The sequence below is a fragment of the Mauremys mutica genome, chromosome 8 (genome assembly GCF_020497125.1).
Source record: "Mauremys mutica isolate MM-2020 ecotype Southern chromosome 8, ASM2049712v1, whole genome shotgun sequence".
NCBI classification, from domain to species: Eukaryota; Metazoa; Chordata; order Testudines; family Geoemydidae; genus Mauremys; species Mauremys mutica.
In genome coordinates, this window is record NC_059079.1 from 3,380,346 (window position 1) to 3,405,214 (window position 24,869).

At 64.8% G+C, this 24,869-nt stretch overlaps 2 protein-coding genes across 5 annotated transcripts in view; one reads left to right on the top strand and one right to left on the bottom strand.

Moving 5' to 3' along the window:
* On the bottom strand, nucleotides 1–19,088 carry HECTD3 (HECT domain E3 ubiquitin protein ligase 3). Of its 2 annotated transcripts, none has more exons than XM_045027262.1 (21): nucleotides 17,836–18,215; nucleotides 14,037–14,197; nucleotides 13,193–13,285; nucleotides 12,886–13,021; nucleotides 12,363–12,478; nucleotides 10,916–11,029; nucleotides 9,713–9,795; nucleotides 9,233–9,398; nucleotides 8,409–8,490; nucleotides 7,937–8,119; nucleotides 7,239–7,291; nucleotides 6,900–6,964; nucleotides 6,389–6,492; nucleotides 5,684–5,803; nucleotides 5,056–5,145; nucleotides 3,223–3,429; nucleotides 2,755–2,884; nucleotides 2,416–2,490; nucleotides 2,038–2,119; nucleotides 1,867–1,938; nucleotides 1–1,546 (listed from the first exon to the last, which is right to left on the bottom strand). In XM_045027262.1, the coding sequence occupies exons 1-21, from the start codon at nucleotides 18,142–18,144 to the stop codon at nucleotides 1,462–1,464; spliced, it is 2,526 nt and encodes an 841-aa protein (XP_044883197.1). In that variant the 5' UTR covers nucleotides 18,145–18,215; the 3' UTR covers nucleotides 1–1,461. The 2 variants fall into 2 exon arrangements, with proteins under 2 accessions (XP_044883197.1, XP_044883198.1); XM_045027263.1 differs by lacking the exon at nucleotides 17,836–18,215 and adding an exon at nucleotides 18,951–19,088 and having other exon boundaries at nucleotides 2–1,546.
* The window catches only part of UROD (uroporphyrinogen decarboxylase), a 13,474-nt gene continuing 6,895 nt past the window's right edge, over nucleotides 18,291–24,869 (top strand). The window contains exons 1-3 of one of the 3 annotated variants that reach the window (XM_045027265.1): nucleotides 18,291–18,413; nucleotides 24,258–24,370; nucleotides 24,645–24,724. In XM_045027265.1, the coding sequence (XP_044883200.1) occupies nucleotides 18,382–18,413; nucleotides 24,258–24,370; nucleotides 24,645–24,724 (225 nt within the window). In that variant the 5' untranslated portion in view covers nucleotides 18,291–18,381. Of the gene's footprint in view, nucleotides 18,414–19,125; nucleotides 19,296–21,658; nucleotides 22,089–24,257; nucleotides 24,371–24,644; nucleotides 24,725–24,869 lie in introns of those variants that run through there. The other 2 variants (XM_045027266.1, XM_045027264.1) reach the window with 2 other exon arrangements.

Sequence of the window (24,869 nt, forward strand, 5' to 3'; positions counted from 1 at the left end):
GATTTCCTTGTTAAAGATCCAGCAGCGCCTGCCCCTTCTTCCCCAGGGGGTGAGGGCAGCTCCCCAGGCCGCGGTCCCATGGGCCCCTTCCAGGCACAGCGAGGGTCTGCCAGGCCAGGACTGCGAGGAGGCTGCGCCCTGGGGCGAGCGAGGGGGTGGGCACTCGCAGGGCACCTGGGATGTGCCATGCTCCTCCGGGCCAGCCATGCCCAGTGCTGGGGGCATGGAGACAGCACCCCGAGGTGGCCTGGCAGTGGGTGGGGTACCCTGTGCCACCCCAGCCTCAAGAGCGCCGAGTGCCCCACACAGGCCTGGACCCAGCTCCCCGGCACCAGCCCCATTAGAAGAGGAAACCAGGGCAGAGCCAAGGAAAGACGCAGCAGAGCACGAGGGACGGGGGCCCCAGGGTGGTGCTGGCTCGAGGGGCTCCAGGACTCGCACTCCCCGGAGGAGGGGGGGAGCAGCCGATGGCACAGTGGCCCCCCCGGGCAGAGGGGGGAGGACACCTTCCGAGACAGTCCCACAGAGGCCTCGCCTGCAGCTCAGGCCTGGTCACTGCTTCCCGGCCAGGGAGTGGATCTGACACCCCCCCGCCCCCCCGGGACTTCGGCATGTGCCTAAAGTGACACCTGGTGGCCACAGGGTGCACTTCAGGACTGGCAGGTTGTTAAACTGGGGAGGGGGTGGGACGGGGGGTTAGGAGGCCTGGGGGCCCCATGGAGGAGGAGGAGGGTGAGGAGAGAGCCACCCTCCATGGGAACTGCACCCCATGACTCCCTGCTGTGAGGTGCAGCTGAGCTGGGGGCCAGGGCCAGTGGCCCTGGGGGGCGATCCTCACCCCACCATGAGCTGCGGCAGGATGGAGCCTGGGAAACAAACGGGCTGCGCAGATTCCAGGGCAGCCCATCTGGGAAGAGCCGCTGGCTCCAATCACCCGCTGTTCTCGCTGAGCCGGGTGGGGTGCGTGCGGGGGGTGGATGATTGGATCTTGGCACTTGGAGCCTGCCTGGATCCTCCTGTTGTTTTGGTTCTGCGGCAGACACTCCTTCACTTCCTGTCCTAAACCAGGCAGCGGTGGTGCTGGGCGGCTGCGACAGAGCTGCCAGGCTCCACCCCAGAGGTGGCTGCATTGCAGGGGTGGGTGGAGCAACTGGCCTTGTGAGCGAAAGGTCTAAGCTTGCAGCACATGCCCAGGGGCTCCCAGCTAGTCGCTGTTAGCCGGGACAGGCTCCATTCCTGCATTCGGTCGGGCTCCAGCTCAGGTCTGTCTCTGCCGCTTTGAAAGCCAAGGACCCGGAGACCCCCGCTGGTTCTGGCCCGCGCCCCGGGGAGCCAGGCCGAGACCTGGGTGTTTATTGAATACACAGGTTTTTCGGGGGCGAGGGAAGGGGGCCAGGTGTGACTGGGGGAGGGGGAAGGGGAGGGGGAGGGGCAAGGGGCCAGCATGGCCCCACGGCGGCGTCACTCCTCCCATGGGCTCATGTCCGTGTCAATGGCCACGCAGTTGTAGGCTGCGTACCGCAGCTTCTCCTCACACACCTTGGCGCTGGAAAAGAAGAGCCGCTGTCACTGCCCTGCGGGATGCCGGGGCCAGCTAGGCACTGCCCAAGCCATAGCTTAAGGCTCAGGATCTCCCCACAGGAGGGTAGCCTCCTCAGCCTCACGGGACTCCTGGGGAAACTGAGGCACAGAGGGGGCGGGGCCCCACCAGCAAGCGGCAGAGCCGGGGATGGAACCCAGCTTGTGACACGCCCAGGCTCACGCGTCAGCCCCGGGACCAGCTGACACGACACCTCCCCGCCCCGGGGCCAGGGCGCCGAAACACGGGGGCAGCCGGGCAAAGCGGCTCTTTGTGGTGCGACTCACGTGGCATAGTTGGGGAGGTAGAGGGAGCTGGAGCAGGTGGAGGATTCGGGCAGCGCGTCCGTCGTCTCAGAGCTGGAGAAGAGAGGACAAGCAGGTCAGACCTGACCGGGGGGAGAGCCCCTGGGACAGTGACGCCAGCACCCCGGCAGGGCCTTCCCTGGGGACACTCACCCCAGCTTGTCCGGGTAGATGCAGATCCGAGCTGGGAGGCGGCTCCGGCCACTGACAAACCTCAGGAAACGGCTGCGATCCTCTGTGGGGAGAGACCAGCTGTCAGCCGCTCCCAGCCTGGGAGGGAGCCCGCCGGGCGAGCCTAGGTGCCCGAGCCCCATGCCCCATGCCCAGCTGGGGACTCAGCTTCGTGCCCCCGGCAGGCAGGGAGTCCCCCGGCTCCAACGGGGAGCTGGGAATTGCTGCCGGCGGCTGAGAGACGGGCCCCGGACTGAGGGCCCTGCTTGGGGAAGGCCGAGTGAATCGTACGGGCAGGTGGGAGACCCGGAGCCTCTGGGATCCGGCAGGAGTCAGGGCTGGGCCGCGCCGGCTGCTCACCGTTGGTGAAGTTGCCGAGTGCCTCCCAGAAGTACTGGACCCTGGTGTCCGACGGCAGTAAATCCTCAAACCGAGCTGGGGGAGGCACAGACAGAACTGGTTAGAAACACAGCGGCCAGCTCCTGCCAGATCAGGGCTGCCCCCTGCCGGGACACTGCAACTGCCCCCGGGGGCGAGCCCCCCCCGTGTCCCCACCACATGAGCGCGCAGATCCGGGGCGCACGGGGCTGTGCATTTACAAACCGCACTGGGGCTCAGACACCAGGGCACGTGGTGGGTGCCAGGTCACAGCCAGCGCCTGGGTCCTGCAGACGGTTTCCCAGCAGCCCCTGCACTTACTGAGCTTCTTCAGGGCATCCACCGTCACCTCGGGGTCCCCGCACACCTTCTTCTCCAGCTCCTGCCAGGTGAGCAGGTCGAGGACAGCCTGGGGGACCACCTTGAGCAAGCCGGCCTGCATGGCAGCGATCTGCAGAGTGGATGAGGTTAGAGCCAAGGCGGGGAGCGCTGAGTCCCAGCGACGAGACGGTGCAGCAAGCGCTCTGGCCGCGCCGGGAGAAGGGAATGGAGCCCTGGGAGACTAAGGGACTCGCCTGTCGCAGACACAGGAGGGCCAGGCGCTCAGCAGGACTCCACAAAGGGCTGGCTCTTAGCACAGCCAGTGAGACCAGCCCGCGATGATTTTGGGGATACACATTCACGGACAGAACCCCCATGCTTCAGGGCACAAGTCACCTCTAGGAGGCAAGGGACAGGAAGGAACATGCTCTGGGGGCCGAGTCCCACTGCGACCCCAGCCCGCCTTACCTGCTCCTTGCTCTCCTCCAGCCTGGCCTTCTGCACCAGGCGGATGAATTCCTTGCGGTCCTCGTAGCGCACCACGGTTCTGCCGCCGTTTGGGATCAGCTCCACCATTTGCTGGTCGCTGAGCACCGTGGTGTAGGTCAGCTCCTGCCCAAACTTGAACTCGAAGGTCTCCTTGTCCATCACCTCCATCACCTCCAGGAGCTTCACCTGGGTGGCCGGGCGAGAGCACTCGCTGGAGAGAGATGCCACGGACCTCCCGGGCAGCCCCACCCTGCCCCCCAGGGGCTATGCCGGGAGGGCCGAAGCAGGGCCCAAGTGCCTGCAGCACGGGAGAGCTCAGCATGCCGGGACTGGTCATCTCCATGGGCTGCACAGTCCCTTTGGCCCAAGCCGGAGCACTGCATGCTGGGACCGGCAGTGTCCATAGGCTGAACCGGCCACCTGTGCCAAGCTGGAGCACTGCATGCTGGGACCGGCAGTGTCCATAGGCTGAACCGGCCACCTGTGCCAAGCCGGAGTATTGCATGCTGGGACCGGCAGTGTCCATAGGCTGAACCGGCCACCTGTGCCAAGCCGGAGTATTGCATGCTGGGACCGGCAGTGTCCACAGGCTGTACCGGCCACCTGTGCCAAGCCGGAGCACTGCATGCTGGGACCGGCAGTGTCCACAGGCTGTACCGGCCACTTGTGCCAAGCCGGAGCACTGCACGCTGGGACCGGCAGTGTCCATAGGCTGAACCGGCCACTTGTGCCAAGCCGGAGCACTGCACGCTGGGACCGGCAGTGTCCACAGGCTGTACCGGCCACTTGTGCCAAGCCGGAGCACTGCACGCTGGGACCGGCAGTGTCCATAGGCTGAACCGGCCACTTGTGCCAAGCCGGAGCACTGCACGCTGGGACCGGCAGTGTCCACAGGCTGTACCGGCCACTTGTGCCAAGCCGGAGCACTGCACGCTGGGACCGGCAGTGTCCATAGGCTGTACCGGCCACTTGTGCCAAGCCGGAGCACTGCACGCTGGGACCGGCAGTGTCCATAGGCTGTACCGGCCACTTGTGCCAAGCCGGAGCACTGCACGCTGGGACCGGCAGTGTCCATAGGCTGTACCGGCCACTTGTGCCAAGCCGGAGCACTGCACGCTGGGACCGGCAGTGTCCATAGGCTGTACCGGCCACTTGTGCCAAGCCGGAGCACTGCACGCTGGGACCGGCAGTGTCCATAGGCTGTACCGGCCACTTGTGCCAAGCCGGAGCACTGCACGCTGGGACCGGCAGTGTCCATAGGCTGAACCGGCCACTTGTGCCAAGCCGGAACACTGCACGCTGGGACCGGCAGTGTCCATAGGCTGAACCGGCCACTTGTGCCAAGCCGGAGCACTGCATGCTGGGACCGGCAGTGTCCATAGGCTGAACCGGCCACTTGTGCCAAGCCGGAGCACTGCATGCTGGGACATGCAGTGTCCATAGGCTGAACCGGCCACTTGTGCCAAGCCGGAGCACTGCATGCTGGGACCGGCAGTGTCCATAGGCTGAACCGGCCACTTGTGCCAAGCCGGAGCACTGCATGCTGGGACCGGCAGTCTCCATAGGCTGAACCAGCCACTTGTGCCAAGCCGGAGCACTGCATGCTGGGACTGGCAGTCTCCACGGCTGCATCTGTGTATTGAGATGAAGGGGTTGGAGCTGCACTACAGAGCCTGGGGGGGATCTGAGCTCCTGTTTCTTTAGCCCCACCACAGGACGGCCAAACACAACCAGCCCCCAGTCACCGAGTGCCGCCTGCACTGTGCCCGAGCTGTCCGGCATGTCCCCTCCCCCGCCCCGCCTTCTGCTCACCAGCACGGAGTCCACGGCCGGGAAGTCCTTGCTCCAGCTGACCTCCTCCCCGGTCAGCTGTTTCCACACGAAGCCAGGCAGAGCCAGGACCTGCAGCGGGGAAGAGACGCGTGGCTGGGATCGCGGGCGCAGGGACACCTCACCAGCTGCACCCCGGCGCCCCAGAAAGGCAGACGTGGCAGCAGCGCCGGCCAACCATCAGCGACACCTCCCAGCTAGTCCCGCCCCCCATGACACTTGCCCAAGGGGGGAGATTTTAGGGCCCCCTTGGACGGAGGGACACATGGACCTACCGAGGGCTCGGGGCTGCTGCTCCCAGGCTTTGAGCAATAGCCCCACGAATGCCAGGGCAGAGCCGAGCAGGGGAGGAGCCTGCGAACGCTGCACCGGTTTCTATTTACTGCTGAAGTGTCACTGAAATGCCTTGGTTCTCCCAAGCTCCCGGCTTCTCTAGCAGGGTCCCCCTGCCCCAGGTGTGCTGGGGACGCAGACTGCACGGGGGGGATCAGGGCTTTGCCAGGGCCCCTCTACAGCCTGGGGACCCCCGGGCTCTGCTTGGCTCAGGCCAAGGGGCAGGGGTTTGGGGGAGCAGGTCCCAGGCACCACGCCGAGAGGGGGCAGGACTCACCAGGAACTCCTTGCCTCTCAGAGCCGCGCCCATGATCTGACCGATCCACTCGTACTTGGCAAACTCCTTGCAGGCCGGGTTCGGGACGTACATGTCCCTGGCCTCCCCAGTGCCGTTACCCTGCAATGGAGACGCGCTCAGGGCTCCCTGCCAGTCCTGCGGTGCCAGGAGCAGGGGACGGCCCAGCACCCCGAGCCAGGGCACAGCGGGGGCACAACACGCTCCCCAGCACCCCCTGCTGGCTGCCGGAAGGACCAGGGCTGACAGGCTGCAGAGGGGGCTCCTCCGAGATCCCATCACTGTCCACGCTGCCCCTCCCCCAGCAGACTCCATGGACCCCGGTGGAGGTGGGAAGCCCGGCAGTGGCACCCACATGGGAAGGGCAGTTTGGGGGCTCAGCCGTGGCCAGATGGGCAGCCCAGGAAGGAAGAGGGCACAGTGCCCAGGCCGGTGGGGGACATACCCCGTAACACTGCGTTAAGGACCCCAGCAAAATTCCTAGTGACGGACGAGCACCCCAGCCACGTGCCCAAAAGGGAGGGCGCTTCTCCCAACCGCCAGGGCCTGCCCGATGGGCGCGGGCTCCTGCTCCCCCCAGCCAGGAGCAATGCTGCCCATCCCTCCCTCCCTCCCCGCGACAGGACTCGGGGGGACTCCCGCTGCCAGCATGGGGCAGGACGGGCCCGGCCCCCAGCCCCTCGGTACCTGGTTGGACGTGCGGACGAAGAAAGGCAGCGGCACGGGGCTCTCTGCCGAGCTAGGACACAGCTCCTCAGACATGTCCGCCAGGCTGTCCCGGAACCCGCCTCCTGCAGCCCGGAGACACCGCCCCCCGTTAGCGCCACGAGCCCTGAGCCCCGGCCGCTGGCTGACAGCCGGCTGCGCCTCCCCCGCCCCTGCCGAGCGGCCCCCGCGGCTCTGCCCACTGCCTTTAAAGCACCCTACGAGAAGCGACCCCCAGCCCCGGCCGCTTGCCCTGCCCCATCCTGATCCTGGGGGAGGGCCCAGAGGGAAGCACTGAGTGGGGGCAGCTTGTAAACACCCCCCCCACACACTGCACACACGACAGGTGCCCTGGTCCCGACGAGAGCCCGGCTGAGCTGCCGCGAGGCCGGAGCCAGGGCCGAAGGCTGCAGGGTAACGGGACCGTGCCGCCCTCCCCAGCTGCCCCGCCCCAGAGTGCCTGGCGGGGAGGGGCCCGGGCCCAGGGACGTACCTTGATCGATGATGCCCTCGGCGATGAACTTACACTCCCACCACTGGTCGTAGCGCAGCGGCCACCTGCGGGGAGCCAAGGCGGCAGCTCAGACAGCAGGTCACTCCTGGGAATTCGGAGCTCACAAGAGGGGCCAGCCGGGCCCCTCTGGGCCATGGCAGCCCCCAGGATGGGTGCCCTGTGCCCCGCCTCAGAGGGACCCCTCGGGAGGCCGTTGGCTCCTCGGCCTCTCCGATGACACAGGGCCCAGTGGCCCTTCCCCTACGAATGGGGCTCACATCTCCTCCCCCCGGGAGCATGCAGCCACGGCCCCCCTCAGCCCCGGCAGGGCCCCCATACCTGTAATCCAGGGGCTTCTCGTACTTGTCGGAAGGTTTAAGGCCCTCGTGCACCTAGAGCAGACAGACACGAATGAGACTCAGCCGCCGGCCAGCCATGGAGCTCCCGCAGGAAGCCGCAGGGCCCCGGCACTGGTACCCAGGAGGCAGGGCAGTGATGGGGACCCGGGGAGGCTAAGTGACCTGCCCATGGTCATGCAGGGAGTCAGTGGCAGAGCAGGGAACCGACCCCAGATCTCCCATATCCCAGGCTAGTGCCTGACCCACCGGGTCCCTTCTTCCCTCCAGCAGCAGGGCGGGCCGAGGGGGAGGCAGGAGGCTCCGAGGGGCACGTTGTGCCCCGCTGGGAGCTGAGCAGCCATCGGCGTGAAAGGCGACAGCGGCCAGAAAGCCAGGCAGTTGCAGCAAAGGGAACCGCAGCCAGAGGGACAGATCCCGCTCGCGCCAGAGGGACAGACAGACAGCAGCGTCTCTCTGCCTGCCCCTTAGCACTCCAAGGCCAAGCCCCAGCCCATTCCCCATGTGCCCTTAGCCCCTCCCACTCCCATGGTTCCTCCCCATCCCCGTCCTGTGTCTCCTCCACCCACCATGCTGCCCCTGCGCCGGGCCCCTCTCCCCAGTGACCCTGCCCTCTCCACACCGTGACTCCGTCGGGCGCGCCTGCGCCATGCTGGGTGCGCAGGGCCAGCGGCACGGTACCTGGGTGAAGACGGCGTTCTTGCAGCCGGGGTCCAGGGCGGGGTTGTCGCGGTGCTCCATGGCCAGGCGCCGGTTGATGTAGAGCCGCGGCATGAAGTTGGGCTTGCTGGTCTCCGAGTCCTTGAGACACTGGGCGATCAGCGCCTTGCGCCGCTTGGAGAGCGGCAGGAACTGCTTGATGTGCTGGCACGGGCGAGGCGGGGCCGGGGTTAGAGAGACCGCTGCCCTGCCCCCTCCCAGGGCCCCCCATCTCATCCGGCTATATGCGCCCCCCCGAAGGCACATCTGGCCCCTGGCCTGCCCGCAGCACGGCCGGTTCAGCCTGCTCAGCCCTTCTCCCCGACCGGGCCTCGGCTCCCTGCAGCGCCCCCGACATTCCCACCTCTCCGCCCCCTCCTGGGCCCTGGGGCAGTCTGGAGTCCTTGGCAGAGGGGCTGCGCCAGGAGAGAGGGGAGCCCCCGCTGCCGCTCACCTTGAGCCAGCTGAAGGTGCCGACCGTGTGGTCCCAGGCCGGGACGAGGTGGTGCAGGACGCTGTCCAGGAGCTTGATAAACCTAGGAGAGCAACGGGGGCCGCTCGAGACACAGGGCAAGGCCTGGGCCACGCGAATCGGCCCCAGCCAGGCCACCGCAAAGCCAGGGGCTGCTCCTGGCACAACGTCCCGGGACACGGCACCAAGGGGGCTCGGCAGCGCTCCAGGGTCTGGTCCCCTGGTTGCTGGGCTGACCCCGACGCCCCACTATGGCTGGCACTAGGGGGCGCTGTGCTGCAGGCAGCGGGGAGTGGGCTCAGTAGGGGGCGCTGTGCTACTGGAAGCAGCATCGTTTGGATGAAGAGCAGCAGGTCAGGGCCCTGACCACACGTGATGAGAAGGAAGCTGTGAGATCTCGCAGGCAGGGCCGGATCCAGGGGTTTTGCCGCCCCAAGCAGCCAAAAAACCCAAAAACCCAGCCGCGATCGCCACCTGCGGCAATTCAGCGGGAGGCCCTTCGCCAAATTGCCACCCCTCCGGCGTGGCCGCCCCAAGCACCTGCTTGCTAAGCTGGGGCCTGGAGCCGGCCCTGCTCACAGGAGAAGGGGAGTGACCCCCGGTGTCCGGACCAGACCCCATTCTGCCTCCCCAGATCCCCCTGGATACGGGCTCCCTGTCCCGGCCTGCTGCGAGCGGCGCCAGGCAGAGCAGTGCGTCACCCGCCTTCTGCCCCCGGGCTCGGGGCTGCGTCCTCACTGGCCAAGCAAGCGAGCCCTGCAGGTGCGTTCTGCTCAGCGCCCCCTGCTGGTGTCCCCGGGCAGTACCTCTGAATGACCATGGCCCGCCGGTACAGCAGGTCGGGGTCCGTCCCTTCCAGGCGGGGGTAGCGCACCAGGCTGGCCTGCTGGAACACGTCCGCGCTCAGCCCCAGCTCCCGCTGCCGGGACGACTTGATCTTGATCCCTCGGAGGCGGACGTCGATCCCCTCATCTGCTGAGAAAGAGCCTGGCTGAACCGGTGGGGCCAGGAGCGCCCTGGCCGCAGCCAGCGCGATCCGGTAACGCCCGGCGTGGGGGTGATGGAGCCGCAGCCACCAGAGATGGACAGACCCTGGGGGCGCCCACCCCCCATCCTCTGGGAGGCTATTTCCCCATCAAAGGGACCCAGGAGACTGCATCCAGCATGGGGCAGGTTTAGAACCAGAGACAGGACCAACAGGAGAGGGCGGGGCCCTCAATGGGGGAGCGGGAGGCTCCTCGGAAGCGCAGCCCGCCCCTGTCGTGCAGGCTTTTATCCCCACCCACCTCTGCACTCCACGATGCGGATCTCGATGATGGGCAGGTGCGTTGTCATGTCTTCAAGCACACACACGTCCCCGATGTAGCTCCTGGAACGACAGTGCAGAGGGGGGTTCAGAACCGCCCGTCCCCCCCAGCCAGCGTCCATTCACCCGGGGCCGGGGAGGGGGCGCTGCCTAGTGAGAAGAGGTGAGGGGAGCTAGAACCTGGAGGTTTGTCTCCCAGCCCCGCAACTGACTGACCATATGACCCTGGTCACGTCACTCAGCCTCCCTGTGCCTTGGTTCCATGGAGCCAAGACGTTAGCACCACTGGGTCTGCAAAGTGCCCAGAGATCCCCCGGAGAGCACAGCGCTACCGTCCAACCTCTCAGGGATGGGTGGGGAGTCCACACGTGGGCACCGACGGGCAGCCGCGCTGGGCCCTGGAGGGAAGGCTGGGTGTGTCCGAGAGGCGGGTAGGGGGCAGCAGCCAGCCCATGGCAGATTTCCCCAAGCTGGAGCCCTCGGCTGGTCCCTCGCAGGGGGAGTAGCTGGATCGCTGAGCTCATGCTCAGGCTGCGGCTCTGGGCTCAGCGTTATGGCCCTGCGGTTTACCCCATGCCAGCCCGTCCCCCTGTCCTGCCGGAGAACACCCCCTGCACGCACCACAGCCACTAACCAGGACCGCTCCGCTCCAGGCCGAGGGGGGGGGACCCGAGGCTCTTGTGCAGATCTTCCATGGGGAACTGCAGCTCGGCAACATGTGGGGGACTTGTTATTTGCAACATGACCAGCCCCCACCCCCACTGCTAACCCCTCGGGCTGGAGTCACCGGTTGCTGGGCTGGGCGGCCAGGCTAAGGCGGAGGGTGCTGTGACCCCCAGCGTTCAGTCCTGCAGCCGGCCAGGAGAGCCCCCAGGCAGGACACGGCTATCGGGCTGGGGATTTCATCAGCCACCCGCCGATTTCTAATCCACTCCCATAACCGGCGCCTGCGGAGACAGCAGAGCCCTCGCCAGGATCTGTGCCACGCGTCTCAATGCCACCCGGGCATTAATGCTCACCATGGACACAGCCCAGAGGGGGAAACTGAGGCACAGAGCGGCAAGCTCCTTTCCCCAGGCACCAGCTGGAGTCTCTGTCAGTAGAATTCCGGGGCCCCGGGCCTGTGCTCAGACCACTAGCGCCCCCCTCCCCCCCCGCCGTCCTGTCTCCCTGCCCCACTCACTCATCGATGCCCACGTCGCTCAGCTTCTTCAGACTGTCGCCCTCCCCACCGTACACCGCGATCCTCTTGGGCATGAAGTTCTCGTCCGTTGCATCCACTGTCAGCAAGAGCTTCCTGGAGCGGAGGGGACAGAGCGACAGCTGGGCTCCCTGGCACCGAGCCCAGCGGCTCCCCGGCACCGAGCCCAGCGGTTCCCCGGCACCGAGCCCAGCGGCTCCCCGGCACCGAGCCCCGCAGCCCAGCGGCTCCCCGGCACCGAGCCCAGCGGTTCCCTGGCACCGAGCCCAGCGGCTCCCCGGCACCGAGCCCCGCAGCCCAGCGGCTCCCCGGCACCGAGCCCCGCAGCCCAGCGGCTCCCCGGCACCGAGCCCCGCAGCCCAGCGGCTCCCCGGCACCGAGCCCAGTGGCTCCCCGGCACCGAGCGGCTCCCCGGCACCGAGCCCCGCAGCCCAGCGGCTCCCCGGCACCGAGCGGCTCCCCGGCACCGAGCCCCGCAGCCCAGCGGCTCCCCGGCACCGAGCGGCTCCCCGGCACCGAGCCCCGCAGCCCAGCGGCTCCCCGGCACCGAGCCCCGCAGCCCAGCGGCTCCCCGGCACCGAGCGGCTCCCCGGCACCGAGCCCCGCAGCCCAGTGGCTCCCCGGCACCGAGCGGCTCCCCGGCACCGAGCCCCTGCAGCCCAGCGGCTCCCCGGCACCGAGCAGCTCCCTGGCACTGAGCCCCACAGCCCAGTGGCACCCCGGCACCGAGCCCCCGCAGCCCAATGGCTCCCCGGCACCGAGCCCCTGCAGCCCAGTGGCTCCCCGGCACCGAGCGGCTCCCTGGCACTGAGCCCCGCAGCCCAATGGCTCCCCGGCACCGAGCCCCGCAGCCCAATGGCTCCCTGGCACCGAGCCCCTGTAGCCCAGCGGCTCCCCGGCACCGAGCCCCGCAGCCCAATGGCTCCCCGGCACCGAGCCCCGCAGCCCAGCGGCTCCCCGGCACCGAGCCCCCGCAGCCCAGCGGCTCCCCGGCACCGAGCCCCCGCAGCCCAATGGCTCCCTGGCACTGAGCCCCGCAGCCCAATGGCTCCCTGGCACCGAGCCCCTGTAGCCCAGCGGCTCCCCGGCACCGAGCCCCGCAGCCCAGCGGCTCCCCGGCACCGAGCCCCCGCAGCCCAATGGCTCCCTGGCACCGAGCCCCCGCAGCCCAGCCAGAGCCGGGGAGCCCAAGACTCACACAGACCAGGGGTCCCCCTGAAGCCCAGTGGGATGCAGCCTGGGGACCTCCTTGCCTACCAGCTCCCGCCCCGGTGAGAGTGGAGGGGTGGGGGTACGGGCCACTTGGTCCCACCTGGGTGATGCTGATCACGGGGGTGAGCCGCCCGCCTGAGCGTGGCCACCCCACAAACCGGGCCCCCTGGGCTGACATGCCCCCCGCACGGCGGAGAGGGAAGCGGCCGGTTCTCACCTGACGATGGTGCCTTTCTTCATGGTGAGCCGCACCCAGTGCTGGCCCTGGGAGCCGTCGCTCTCCCAGTAGGTGTCCGCGTTGCCGTCCGTCAGACACGACACGTTGAAGTCTTCCTGGAAGGGGGCGGGGGAGTGAGGGAGGGGTCAGACGGAGGGAGCCCAGATCCTGGGCACCACAGGGGTCCAATGCTGGCATGGGGGCTGGGTGGGGGTCGACCAGGGCACCGTGCCCGGGGCTGATGCCAAACTCTCAGACCGGGCCAGCAGCCGAGCCCAGAGCAGAGTCCTTTGGTCTTGGGGTCCCTTCTGGGCCCCCTGCAGCTGGAGGAGACCTGAACGCTTCCCCACCCCCACTCAGGGACTCGGCCGTCCCCCTCCCTGCTCCGGGAGCTCCCTTTGGAGCCAGATCCTCACCCCTCGGCAGGGGGCAGGTCTCCCGCCCGGCTGGCAGCCCTGGAGAGACGAGACCACTGGCCAACGCGCCCCGAGTCCCTGCGCAGTGCAGAGCGGCTGGGCCGTACCGTGTAGGACGAGACGTCGATGCTCTCCACATACTGCTTCACGCTGCCCAGGTTCTCGTCCTCCTTCCCCAGGTGATCGTACAAGAAATGCACCAGGTCCTCGTCGCACTCGTAACTCCATGTCGGGGGCACGAACCTGCCGGCACATGCGGGGTTAACGGCCCAGGGACGGGTTGCACTGACCGGAGCCCCCGCGTCCCGGTGAGCTGGACGGGGCGCCCCACAGCGCCCACGCCATCCCCCAGCTCTGCCGCGCACTGTCTGAGGGACCCCACCCAGCCAGGACAGCCCCGGGACGTCTCGCTACCGGAGCTTCTGCACCGCCGCCTCGTCCTGCTCCATGGTTCTGGGTTTGGCGCCGAGCCGCAGGGAGTACGTCAGATCCACCACCTGCTCCCACCTGAAACAAGGCAAAGGGCGGCGGGTAAGGGAAGGCTGGGAGAGGAAAGCCGGACCAGTCACTGGGGCACTAGCCCGGGACAGGGACGGGGCAAATCCCTGCTCTGCCACAGACCTTCTGGGCACAAATCTCTGTGTGTCTGTCCCCATCTGCCAGCCGGGGGGGGGGGGCGGGAGGGGCTCGGACACCACTGGGGCGGGGCGGGGGGGGGGGCGGGAGGGGCTCGGAGAAGCCAGCCAGCTCCCCTGCTGATCAAGAGCAAAGATCAGCCTCTGGTTAACCCCACTGCCTCCCCCAGGGGAAACTGACTGATTTTTTAAAGCCACCGTTATTTCTCCTGTGGCTGGGTCAGCGGGTCAGAGCTGGGCCCAGGTCTGGGGCCCAAAGACCGGAGCTCTGGCAGGGGCTCGGTGGGCTCCGTTAGCGCCTCTGGGCAGTAAAGTCACCCCGGAGCGCAGCAGCAGCCTGCCCCGGGGCCTGTTCCAGTGGCTGGCCCCAGAGAGGAGCGATGTGGCCGGCCTGGCCTGGCGAGGCCAGCGACGGAGATTCCTGCCTCTGGCAGCGCTGCCCACACACAGGGCTCCTGGGGACGGGGAGGGGGGTGGCAGGCTCAGGCGGTCACTGCATCGGACACACGCGGCCCTGGGGAGCCAGGATCAGCACTGCCCAGCCCTCCTCAAGCAGCCACACGGAGACACAAGCTGGCGGCGCCCGGCCCAAGCCCGACTCCCCCAGAGCCTTGTCCCCAGACCTGATCACGGGTTTATAATCGACCCCGAACAGCTGCTGCTGCCTCTGGATTCTGTCGGTGGACTCGACCGGGACCAGCCGGTCCCCTCCCTCGGCATGTTTGCACACCAGGATCCAGCCTTCCTCCAGCTCACAGCTGCCTTTGTACTCCTCCAGCTGCTCCTGCCAAGAAAGTGCGGCGCGTCAAGGAGCCCTTCGCCCGGCTTCACACGGCGCCCGCAGCCCTGGCTCCTGTGTCCTGGTTTTACGGCTCCTGTGCCCACCACCGAGTCAGAGATCTCCAGGCCAACTGGGACGTGCGATCACCTGCGTCACCCAGACAACCCCCCCTGCTCCCCGCACCCGGCCCATCCCTTCTGGGGCAGCCAGGGCCAGTCTGTTCCCGACCGTGATGGCGACTCCACCGCACCACTTGGTCCGTTCACCCGCCCGGTAAAACGAGCCCTTTCCTGGTCTGAATCCGCCTGGCTTCAGCTTCCAGCTACTGGATCCGGGTCTGCTGTCGGGCTACAGCCAAGAGCCCTCGGCTAGCAGAGCCCTGCTCCCTCGGAGGCACTGAGTGCAGCCATGTGGCTGGCAAACTGTGCCCCCACCCCACAGATCCCCTCAGTTCTGCCCCACGCCCCCTGCTGCTCACAGGCCTTAGAAGGTTCGGGGACTCCCCTCCACCACAACCCCCAAGCCTGAGGATACCCACCAATGTCCCCACCGCACCCGCCAGCTACCTGATGAGCCTGACCAGGCTCAGAGGGTGGTTGGGGGGCCCTCCTCAGTGGAGAGACAGTTGCCCTGTGATTGTCTCCTCTGCCCCTTGGCAGGGGGACACTGGATGCACACAGGGGCTGTCCCTGGGCTGTGGGCCTCCTGAGAACCCCAGCAAGCCAGGCGCCCTTCGGGCTTTTTTTGCTAGCCAGGAAATAAAAAGAAAAAGCTGGAAGCCTGGTGGAGCCGTGTCTGAAAGCTGTACGTCCTAATGCCCGAACCCCTGCTCCGGTTCCCTCCAACTCCCGCACAAACGCTCCACTTCAGCCCCAGAGCTACCTGCGAACGCCAAGGCTGGTGCATTTTAAAGAATGGGGAAAAATTAGGATATAATGGAAACTATAACTGTGGAGCAACTCCGTGCCAGGAACCCCGAGACCATCTCCTGGACCTGGAATTCACCAAAGCCTTTAGGAGAAACACTCACAAATATCCTCCCTCCCTCCCTCCCAAGGGACGGTGAGCAGCGATCACACCCCCGGGCCCAGACGACACTCTCCCAGAGGTCTCATCTGCTCTAGCGTGGCAAAGGACGCGGGTACCATGGGCACGGTCTGCGGCAGAGCTGGCCCCTGAGTGTAACACTGGGCGGTAGCCCACGGCCCCTGTGTGTTCCCGTGGGAGATTCGCAGGTGATGGCAGAAGTTAGAGGGGTCTACAGAGGCAGGGGAATCTCTTCCTTGCAACTGCTCCCTGCCCGTTTAGGGCCCAGCTGAGGCCCAAGAAAATCAACCTCAGCCAAACGGCATCACGAACTGGCGGCCGAAGGCTGCATGATCGGGGTCTGCCCTGGATTCGAGCTGTTTGCATGCAGCACACGCTCTGTGCACACAGGACACGGCGTGAACGTTGCCTGGAGAAAGGGTATCTAGGAGCCAGCGAGCACTGCCGCCCGACTGGCAGACGTCCCCCTCTGTCCCGTTGCTGAGTGAGGCAGTCAGAGGTGTCGACTCCTAGCAAAGATCGGGGGGCTGCAGTGAAGGGGGCCCGGACGGCAGGAAAGCACCACCTATGCGAAAACACCGGTGCAAGGAGCAGCCGTGTCCCTCGGGCGTAACACTCGGGGTTACTCCGGAAGAGCCAGCTGGTGCCACTCTCCCTCGGGCTCAGGGGCCAGCGTGCCCGGACGCCAGAGCTAAGGAGAAAGGGCTGTTTGGAGCCGTAAAGCAGATTCTAAAGGATTGGCAACAGCGTGATTTGTGGGTAAGATCTGATGTGTATATTGACCTGGGTCTGGGACTTGGTCCTTTGGGATTGAGAGAACCTTTTTCTTTTACTGGGGTGTTGGTTTTCATAACCATTCATCCCCAGGACGAGTGCACTGGTGGTGATACTGGGAGACTGGAGTGTCTAAGGAAATTGCTTGTGTGACTTGTGGCTAGCCAGTGGGGTGAAACCAAAGTCCTTTTTGTCTGGCTGGTTTGGTTTGCCTTAGAGGTGGAAAAACCCCAGCCTAGGGCTGTGACTGCCCTGTTTGAGCAATTGGTCCTGAATTGGCACCTCAGTTGGGTCCCGCCAGAACCGCCTCGTCACAGGCGGTTACCAAGGAGACAGGGCCAAACTCACCCCGGCTGGCAGACAGGCCTGGGATGGGGAGGGGTCCAAGCTTAGGGGTGTCCAGATCAGGGCACGGCCAGGAAATCCGGATCCAGGGGATCACCCCGTCAGCCCCGGGGTCTGGCTCTGGGCCCAGCTCTGAGGCAGTTGCTGCCCATGGGAAGGGGGGGTCTCAGGGCTGCGTTCCCCGACCTTCAACCTTTTAATTAGCTCCAAAGCCCGGTGACTTTGGCCTCACACATCAAACCAGGAAGTCCCTGTCTGAGTAAAGTCCCACTGCTGGCGCCAGGGCAGGCTGGTAGCACAACAGGGCGAGAACAATAACAAAGCCCAAATCCAAATGCCCCCGATCTGAGGGGCACAGACCCCAGCTTTGGGATCTGCCCTCTGCCTGCCCCACAATGGAAACACTGCAGAGCCCCTCCCCCGCAACACTCCTTACAACCAATGGCCTGAAACTGCGGCCCTCTGCGCCCACATTGTAACCATAGCGATTCAGAGCCCTGGACACAGCCTTGGCCTGCCCCGGCTCCTGCTCCGAAAGCGCCGGGCCTGGGGGGGCTGGCAGTGGCTTAGACACCATGGGGATGAGCAGTGTAGACACACAGAATGGATCCTGCACAGACCAGTGGGAGTCCCCGTGTCTGTCCGTCTCTCCCCGGGTCCATCCGTGTGTCTGTCCGTCTCTTCCATCTGCCTCCCTGTTTGTCCACCTGTCTCTTACTGTGTCCATCCATCTCTCATCTCTGTGTGTCTGTCCGCCCGTCGCTCCCCGTGTCCATCTGTGTCCGCCTGTTTCTCCCATCTGCCTGTGAGTTTGTCCACCTGTCTCTTACTGTGTCAGTCCGTCTCCCATCTATGTGTGTCTGTCCACCCGTTGCTCCCATCTCTGTGTCCGCCTGTCTCTCCCCGTGACAGTCCATCTGTGCCCGTCTCTCCCTATGTCCGTGTCTGCCTGTCTGTCCCCGTCTCTGTCCATCTCTGTGTCCGCCTGTCTGTCCCCGAGTCTGTCCATCTGTGCCCGTCTCTCCCTATGTCCGTGTCCGCCTGTCTCTCCCCGTGTCTGTCCATCTGTGCCCGTCTCTCCCTATGTCCGTCTCCGCCTGTCTCTCCCGGTGTCTGTCCAGCTCTGTGTCCGCCTGTCTCTCCCCGAGTCTGTCCATCTGTGCCCGTCTCTCCCGGTGTCTGTCTCCGCCTGTCTCTCCCGGTGTCTGTCCAGCTCTGTGTCTCTCTGTGCCCGTCTCTCCCGGTGTCCGTCTCCGCCTGTCTCTCCCCGTGTCTGTCCATCTGTGCCCGTCTCTCCCTATGTCCGTCTCCGCCTGTCTGTCCATCTCTGTCTCCACCTGTCTCTCCCCGTGTCTGTCTCTCTGTGCCCGTCTCTCCCGGTGTCCGTCTCCGCCTGTCTCTCCCGGTGTCTGTCCAGCTCTGTGTCTCTCCCCGTGCGGGCCCGTCGCTCCCATGTGTCCCGCCCCGGCCGGTACCTGGCTCAGCTTCACCCACAGCCCCTGGCTGTTGCAATACTCCTCGCCGGTGGCCCGCACGCACGTGCCCTTGCGCAGCTCGATGGCGACCTTCTTGCTGCCGCGGGCCGGGCTCTCGCTGACGCTGAGCAGGGAGCGGCCCGAGCCGGCGGCGGCGGCGGGGTCCCGGCACAGCTTGTAGCACACCCGGCGCGGCACGTAGCAGAGCGCGGCGGGCAGGGGCCGGGCGCGGCCGAAGCAGCCCACGCACTCGGCCAGGCAGCGGATCCGGCCCAGCAGCTGGTGCGGGGTGTCCGCGGGGGAGCTCATCCTGCCTGGCCCGGCCCGGCTCGGCTCGGCCCGGTCCCTCCTGCCGCAGCCAGGCCTGGCCCCGCCCCGCGCGTCACCGCTGCGCTGGGGGCGGCCACATGCGCCCTGCGCGGGAGCGCAGCCTGCGCTGGGCGTCCTGCGTGGGGCAGCTGGGGACTGGCGGGGAGCAGGGCGCGCGCGCGCGGGGGGTACGTGTGGCCGCCCCCCCCCAGCTCGGGGGTTCCCCCGAATCGTCTAATGTCTGTGCCAGTCGCGGCCCACGGGGGCAGGTGGGGCTCTGGCAGCAGGGCCCCGGATTACGCGAGGGGGGCCGCTAGGGACCGGGCTAGGGGGTTTAGGGGAGCGCTGGGGGCAGGGTTTGGGGGGGCGCTTGGGACCGGGCTGGGGGTTTAGGGGAGCGCTGGGGGCAGGGTTTGGGGGGGGGCCGCTGGCGTTGCCGAGTTGGGATTTAACTCCCAGCTCACGGGGTCTCAGGCTGGAATTGGGGCGAACCAGGGAGAGTTTCAGTGAACCAGCCCGAGCCTTCATCCAAGTAGGGGGCGAGCCCCTCGGCTGCCTTCCCGGGGATCCCCTGGCGGGGGGGGGGGAGATTTGGTTTAAAAAAAGGGAAAGCTCAGATGTTTGGCCAAACAGATCGAGTTTCTCCCCCCCCTGAGGAGCTCCCTGGGCTGAGTGATTTATCTGTGCGGGGGGCATGGAGATGGAGAGGAATGCTCCCTCCCCAACCTGGTGGGAGGAAATCCTAAAGCAGTCAGGCCCACTATGGGCTCAATGCCCCCGCCCTGGCTGAGACCCCACACACTCACTTCTCCGCCCCGCACTGGGAGGGGGAGTTATCACCCTTGCCCCCCTTCCAGGGCTGTTTCCCTTTTCTGAATGCGCCTCTACACCTGGCTTTACGGTAGATGGCCTAGCGCGCAGGCAGAGGCAGCGGCGGGGTCTTTCAGGCACCCAGTGGGGCAGCTACAGCACAACCCGGAAGTGAAGGGCAAGGAGCCCGCCCACAGGTGGGCGTGGCCTGAGCAAGATGGCGGCGCCCGTGGGCCCCTCGGGGGGGCGTGACTCCGCGTTGGTGGGAGGGGGCAGCGGAGCCGCCAGCAGCAGAGCCCGGGCGGCGGGAGCAGGAGAATGGAGGGGAACAGCCCGCTCCGGTGAGTAGCGGGGCCGGGGTCAGAGGGCAGGGGTCAGAGGTCATAGGGCAAGGAGCCCGCGGGCAGGCCCCCTTGACGGGCTCCCCCGGCCCCTGGCCCGGGGGCTGGTCCCGCCGCGCCCGGCCCGGCCCGGGGGCAGCGTCTCCTCCGCCGATCGCTGGAGCGAGTCCCAGCGCGGGTCCCTGCGGGGTCACCCGCCTCCCCCCCGCCGGCCGCACGCGAGACGGGCCCGAACACCCGGCTCGGGCTGTGAGAGGCGCCGCGGGGCCGGGCCGGGCCGTGTCTCCCCGCCTGGCGGCGGTTCGGGGTCCGGAGCAGCGCGCCGCCCGCCCGCGAAGCTCTGTCCGCACCGCTGCCTTGTGCTGCTAAAGCTGCGGCTGCTGCCGCCCCTGAGCGACAGAGGGGAGGTTGCAGTGGGGGAGGTTTAGGTTGGATAGTAGGAAACACTATTTCACTAGTAGGGTGGTGAAGCACTGGAATGGGTTCCCTAGGGAGGTGGTGGAATCTCCTTCCTGAGAGGTGTTTAAGGTCAGGGTTGACAAAGCCCTGGCTGGGAGGATTTAGTTGGGTTTGGTCCTGCTTTGAGCAGGGGGTTGGACTAGATCCCTCCTGAGGTCCCTTCCAACCCTGATCGTCTATGATTCTATGACAGAAACGGGCAGTGTGGCCGGAGCCTGACATAGGCCCGGTCTCTGTGTTCAGCGCTGCAGTGACACCTCTGGACCCGTACAGCTGCGCTGCTGCAGCACCTCTGTGCCCACAGGAGCCAGCTCTCCCGGCAGCATCGCAAAACCACCACAGGGTTTGAGAGAACTGGATAAATCATGGAGGTTAAGTCCATAAATGGCTATTAGCCAGGATGGGTGAGGAATGGTGTCCCTAGCCTCTGTTTGTCAGAGGATGGAAATGGATGGCAGGAGAGAGATCACCTGTTAGGTTCACTCCCTCTGGGGCACCTGGCATTGGCCACTGTCAGGAGACAGATACTGGCCTGGAGGGACCCTTGGTCTGACCCAGTACAGCCGCTCTTATGTTCTGTGTGGTCGGATGAAGCTCTCCCACTTCCATAGCACTGTGCACAAGCACTCGTGTCACTGTAACTTATGTTGCTCAGGAGGCGGTTTATTCACAGCCCTGAGCAACATAAGTTACATTCACATGGGCTGCAGCATAGACATGGGTTTACCCTTCCTCTCAGTTGTCACTTCACATTCATCAACAAGGTGTTAATTTACCTAACACTCCATGACAGTGAGACAATCAACTTTGTGCTTTTTCTGTCTCGTCTACATTAAAGTCCTATATCAGTATAACAAAAAATCCATCCCCGATTGACAGTTATACTGGTGTAATTCCCTGCTGTATGCAGCACTAGATCAGCAGGAGAGCTGCTCCCACCAATATAGCTACTGCCCCTCCTGGAGGTGGATTAATTACACCAACAGGCGAGCTCTCTCCTGTCGGCTTAGCGTCTTCATTAAAGCACTACAGCACCGCTGATGCAGTGGTTTCGGTGTAGACTTGCCCTAATTTAGGACAATATTGAAACTTTAAAGGGCCACCCATTTAAAGTTACATGGGCCTTTTTGATAAGCATGTGCTTGCAACTAACACTTGATCAGTATTAATGAAAGACGAGAGAACAGAGCTGTCTGAAGAATGGAAGTTCGGTTTTGGGAAGAATTGAGAGATTTGGTCAGAATGAAAATAAATTATAATGTAAATTTCAACTTTGTTACTTGTTGTAATACATAATACACGATCCATGTTTCTATATGCCGTTGCGACATTGGGGGAATTGCTTTCAGTTTTCACCTGAAGTCAAATTCTGGTAAGATTGGCAGATTTTTGCAACGTGTTTTGATTTTTGACAGAACTGTATCTTCCAATGGAATATGCTTCCATTGACGTTCCTTTGGCTTGACTAGAGAATCTCTCTTGGTTTTGCATTTGCCAGCACTTTATGTATAGCTAATTGTGCTGAGTTTCCCTGCCTGTGTAAACCTTTCACACAGCAGTAGAGAGGGGAAAACTCCCTTAGACTGAAGAAAGTTATTGGCAGTGGGAACTCGGGGACAGGTGCAGTAGCTGAAGTTACAGGACTCTACATTAACCAGGTTGTAAATTGGCAGTTACGCTTGCAGACTTACTCTGTGTACTGTGGTCACACTTAGCAGCTGCAGTCAGGAACAGGACCCAGTTGTGTTAGGTGGTCCCAAACCCATAGGAGACTCTGCCCGGATAAGCTGAGGCTTCCACCGTCAGTTGTAGATTTAGGGAGTCAAGTTTCTGCCCAGGCAGCTCACTGTGCCCTATAAGTCACTGATGTATTTTTTCAAAAATATACTGTATAAAACTGAAGCCAACCCAGAAACCCCGATTCCTCAGCGGCACAGACTGTACTTTAACTACAAGGTTGTGATGGCAGGTCTGCCCCCACATGCTGCTGCGTGGGCCGGGTTTGCGAGATCCTATCTTCACTCCATGTGCAACCTAGTCAGGGGGCCCAGTTTCCACATGGCCAGCCCCTGCCTCGCTTCCCGCCTAGTTCACATGGAGTGTGGTTGGGTCCGGTAGCTGTAGCATATAGGGGCCTTCAGCCCATGTGATGCGATGCCAAGCTAAGGTCTGCCCCTTCCGCCAGTCTTTGGAAGCTGGCCAGGTGGCAAGAGAAAATGCTTCCCCTCTGTGCCGTTCCCCAGACTGTAGGGGGTTACAGCTCTACTGTCCTAGGCCTAACCAACTCCCAGGCCTGCACAGCGGAGATACAGACTTAACTCCACTCAGCTGGTGGTAAGTCCACATCAGAGCCCACTGTCCCCAGAATCTCCCCAGAGCAGCTGCTGCCTCTGCTGTCTGCCACTGATAACTTACTCAGCGCTGTCTCTTTGTGGTGCTCCCTGACCGCACGTTGTCTGTGCAAGTGATGGCTGGGCAGGCGGAGCCGGGAGAACAGGGAGGTGCCCTCGGCAGCCCGCTCCCACCTCCGGCTGGCTTTGTCCTGCGCGATGTGCAGCTAGAACAGAACAGGGCAGTGATGACAAATGCGACCGTGCTCTCAGCCAGTTACAACGTTTCATCTGGGATTATCTGTTACCACCCCCGAAGAGCAGCTTCATGCCTCCAGAAGGCAGCGGATTCCCACCGCAGCCACCAGCCCTTGGGGCTCTTTAATGGAGCAGAGGGAAGCCACCCACAGTCCTCCTGGCCTGGGAGGAAAACCAGCTACCGCAGCCTGTGGGGAGGGAGCTGTGCTGTGGCCAACACCTTAAACCTGAGTCCTGCCAGGCTCGGGGGGGCACTTGTGTAGGGCAGTGACCCTGGTGTTTTGGGCACCTTTCCCCGGTCAGTGAGCTGTGGGGAGTGCCAGGGCCCGGGCGAGCTCGTGCTGAGCGTACTTGCCTGCTTCCGCAGTCACTGTGTGGCTGGGACTTCGTGGCTTTGCAGCCGGTATCACAGTGAGCCAGGGAGTCGTGAGGGTGAGGCATGGGACTGGAACCCAGGAGATCCAGGCAGGTCTCCATCACTCTGCCCCCACTTCCTCCTTGTCCCGTAAAGACCGTTACTGGCGCGCTCCTCGCTGGGTAGCGTAGGGCACTTGGAGCTCTGGGGCTGGTGGGGAGCTGGGATTCGAGGGGGCGAGAGGCAGGGACTGCTAAATCCTAGCCCGCTGTTGTGCCTGAGTAGACTAGCCAGATACTATGTCACTGACCTTCCCGGCCTGGGGAATGGCCAGTTCCCTTCCCTGCTACGCCCCGGCCAGGACCACTCTGCCCAATGTGTTGGAGAGCGTTCGCCTCCTCCCTGCTGCCATCCCAGCCATTAGCCAGCAGGGAGGGACCTGCCTGAACCCTGGAGCGCAGAGGGCTCCCCTCCCTCAAGGAAGCCGTCGTCCCAGCGAGGTGCTGCTGCCTAGCCCCTAGCAGCCTGGAGAAGCAGGACCAGCAGCCAGGGCTGACAGAGGAGGGTCTGATTCTCCTGTGGGTCAGGGACTCTCTCTCTCCCCTGGAGCCTGGGCTTGCATGAGCAGGGAGCAGACGGGAAACCTGCCCTGGGTGCAGAGTGGCCTGTGTCAGCCTCCTCCTGGCAAGGGGCCGACAGCCCCCTGGAAAGGAAGAGCCAGGCTGGGGGCTGCACACAAACCCCCCAGGGGAGTAATTCAGTGTGAGGAGGGGGCCTGCAGGGGCTTCACGCTGGGCAGCAGAATGAGGAGGTGCAGGGACCCTGTCCTGGGCTGCTGGCAAGTTACACTTGGCGTCTGCGTGTTCCCAAAGCGCTGAGTAAATCTCTCCTGCCCCCCGGCACAAGGCAAGTGTGGGCTGGGGGACCTGCTTGCCGGGCTGGCCTCAGCCTCTCTTTAATCTCCACCCAGAAAGAGGAACCAACGACAAGGCAACAGGCCTGTTCCTCACCTACACTGCAGAGCCGCCAGCAGCTCCTTTCTCTGCCTGGGGGGCAGGGGCACAGGCCTGGCTCACCCCCTCCCAACCTCCTGCAGCAGCTCCAGGGAAACACACTGCTAGGCTCCCTCCTGGGGCCGGATCCTTCCTTTATAAGCACCAGCTGGGACTCAGCCCCCATCACAGCTGCTGTTCAGCTAGGGCTGCTGATTCCCAGCACCTGCCTGCTGGGCTGCTCCCTGGGCCTTAAAGGGGCAGACCGCCTTGTTACAGCAAATATCAGTCCCATTTTACTGGGGGGGAAACCGAGGCACGGGGGCAGAGATGGCCAAACGCACCAGTTCGCAGCCCCGATGCAGCGCGTGGGCCCGTGCAGCTAACGCCTCAGACTGCAGCGTGTCAGAAGGCCAGCTCCTGTGATCTCCCTTTGCTCCTGCGGGGGGCTGGGCTCTGCAGCTCTCTGGGGGCAGTGATCTCCTGCCCCCACCCTGCTCCTAGGGGATTGCTCTCAGTGATGCTGGGTCTGCTCATAGCCTGCTCCCCCTTCCCCCCCTTGCTTTAGGCCCCAAGACTTCCCTGCGTTGAAGAATGACACGTTCCTTCGAGCGGCGAGAGGGGAGGAGACGGAGTACACTCCGGTCTGGTGCATGAGGCAGGCCGGCCGCTACCTCCCAGGTGAGTGGCAAGGCACAGGGTCCAGGCAGGGCTCGTCTCCTGGTTGGAGCGGGAGTGCCTGCCCCCCACTCCCCTGGCTGGCTGGCTCTAGCTGGGCATCGCTCCAGGAGCAGGGGGGCAGATGGAGGAAGAGACTCAGCTTAGAGTGATGGGCGGAGGTCAGGGTAGCTGAGGGTGCTGCTGGGACCTCTTTGCCAGGTCCCCCTTTGCCCTCCTGGCATGGGGGGCTCAGGGATGCCCTCCCCAGGGCCTCACCCAGCTGATCTGTTTGCAGAGTTCCGGGAGACTCGAGCTGCCCAGGACTTCTTCGCCACCTGCCGAAGCCCGAAGATGTGCTGCGAACTGACCCTGCAGGTGAGCAGCTGCCCAGCGCCTGGGCTGATGTTCTCCCCAGGACGGGCTTTCCTTCACTGCCGCAGAAGCCCTGAGAGCTCCCCTGGGGGCTGTCGCAGCACTGATTGGGTGTCCCCACCCCAGCCCACCAGAGGGAGGCGCTGTC

Coding starts and splice junctions, on each gene's coding strand:
- HECTD3 (XM_045027262.1), bottom strand. CDS start 18,144: ATGAGCTCCCCCGCGGACACCCCGCACCAGCTGCTGGGCCGGATCCGC. Junction 2,491..2,754: donor GGATGCCCTGAAGAAGCTCA/GTAAGTGCAGGG, acceptor TGCCTCCCCCAG/CTCGGTTTGAGGATTTACTG. Junction 1,547..1,866: donor TACCTCCCCAACTATGCCAC/GTGAGTCGCACC, acceptor CTTCTTTTCCAG/CGCCAAGGTGTGTGAGGAGA.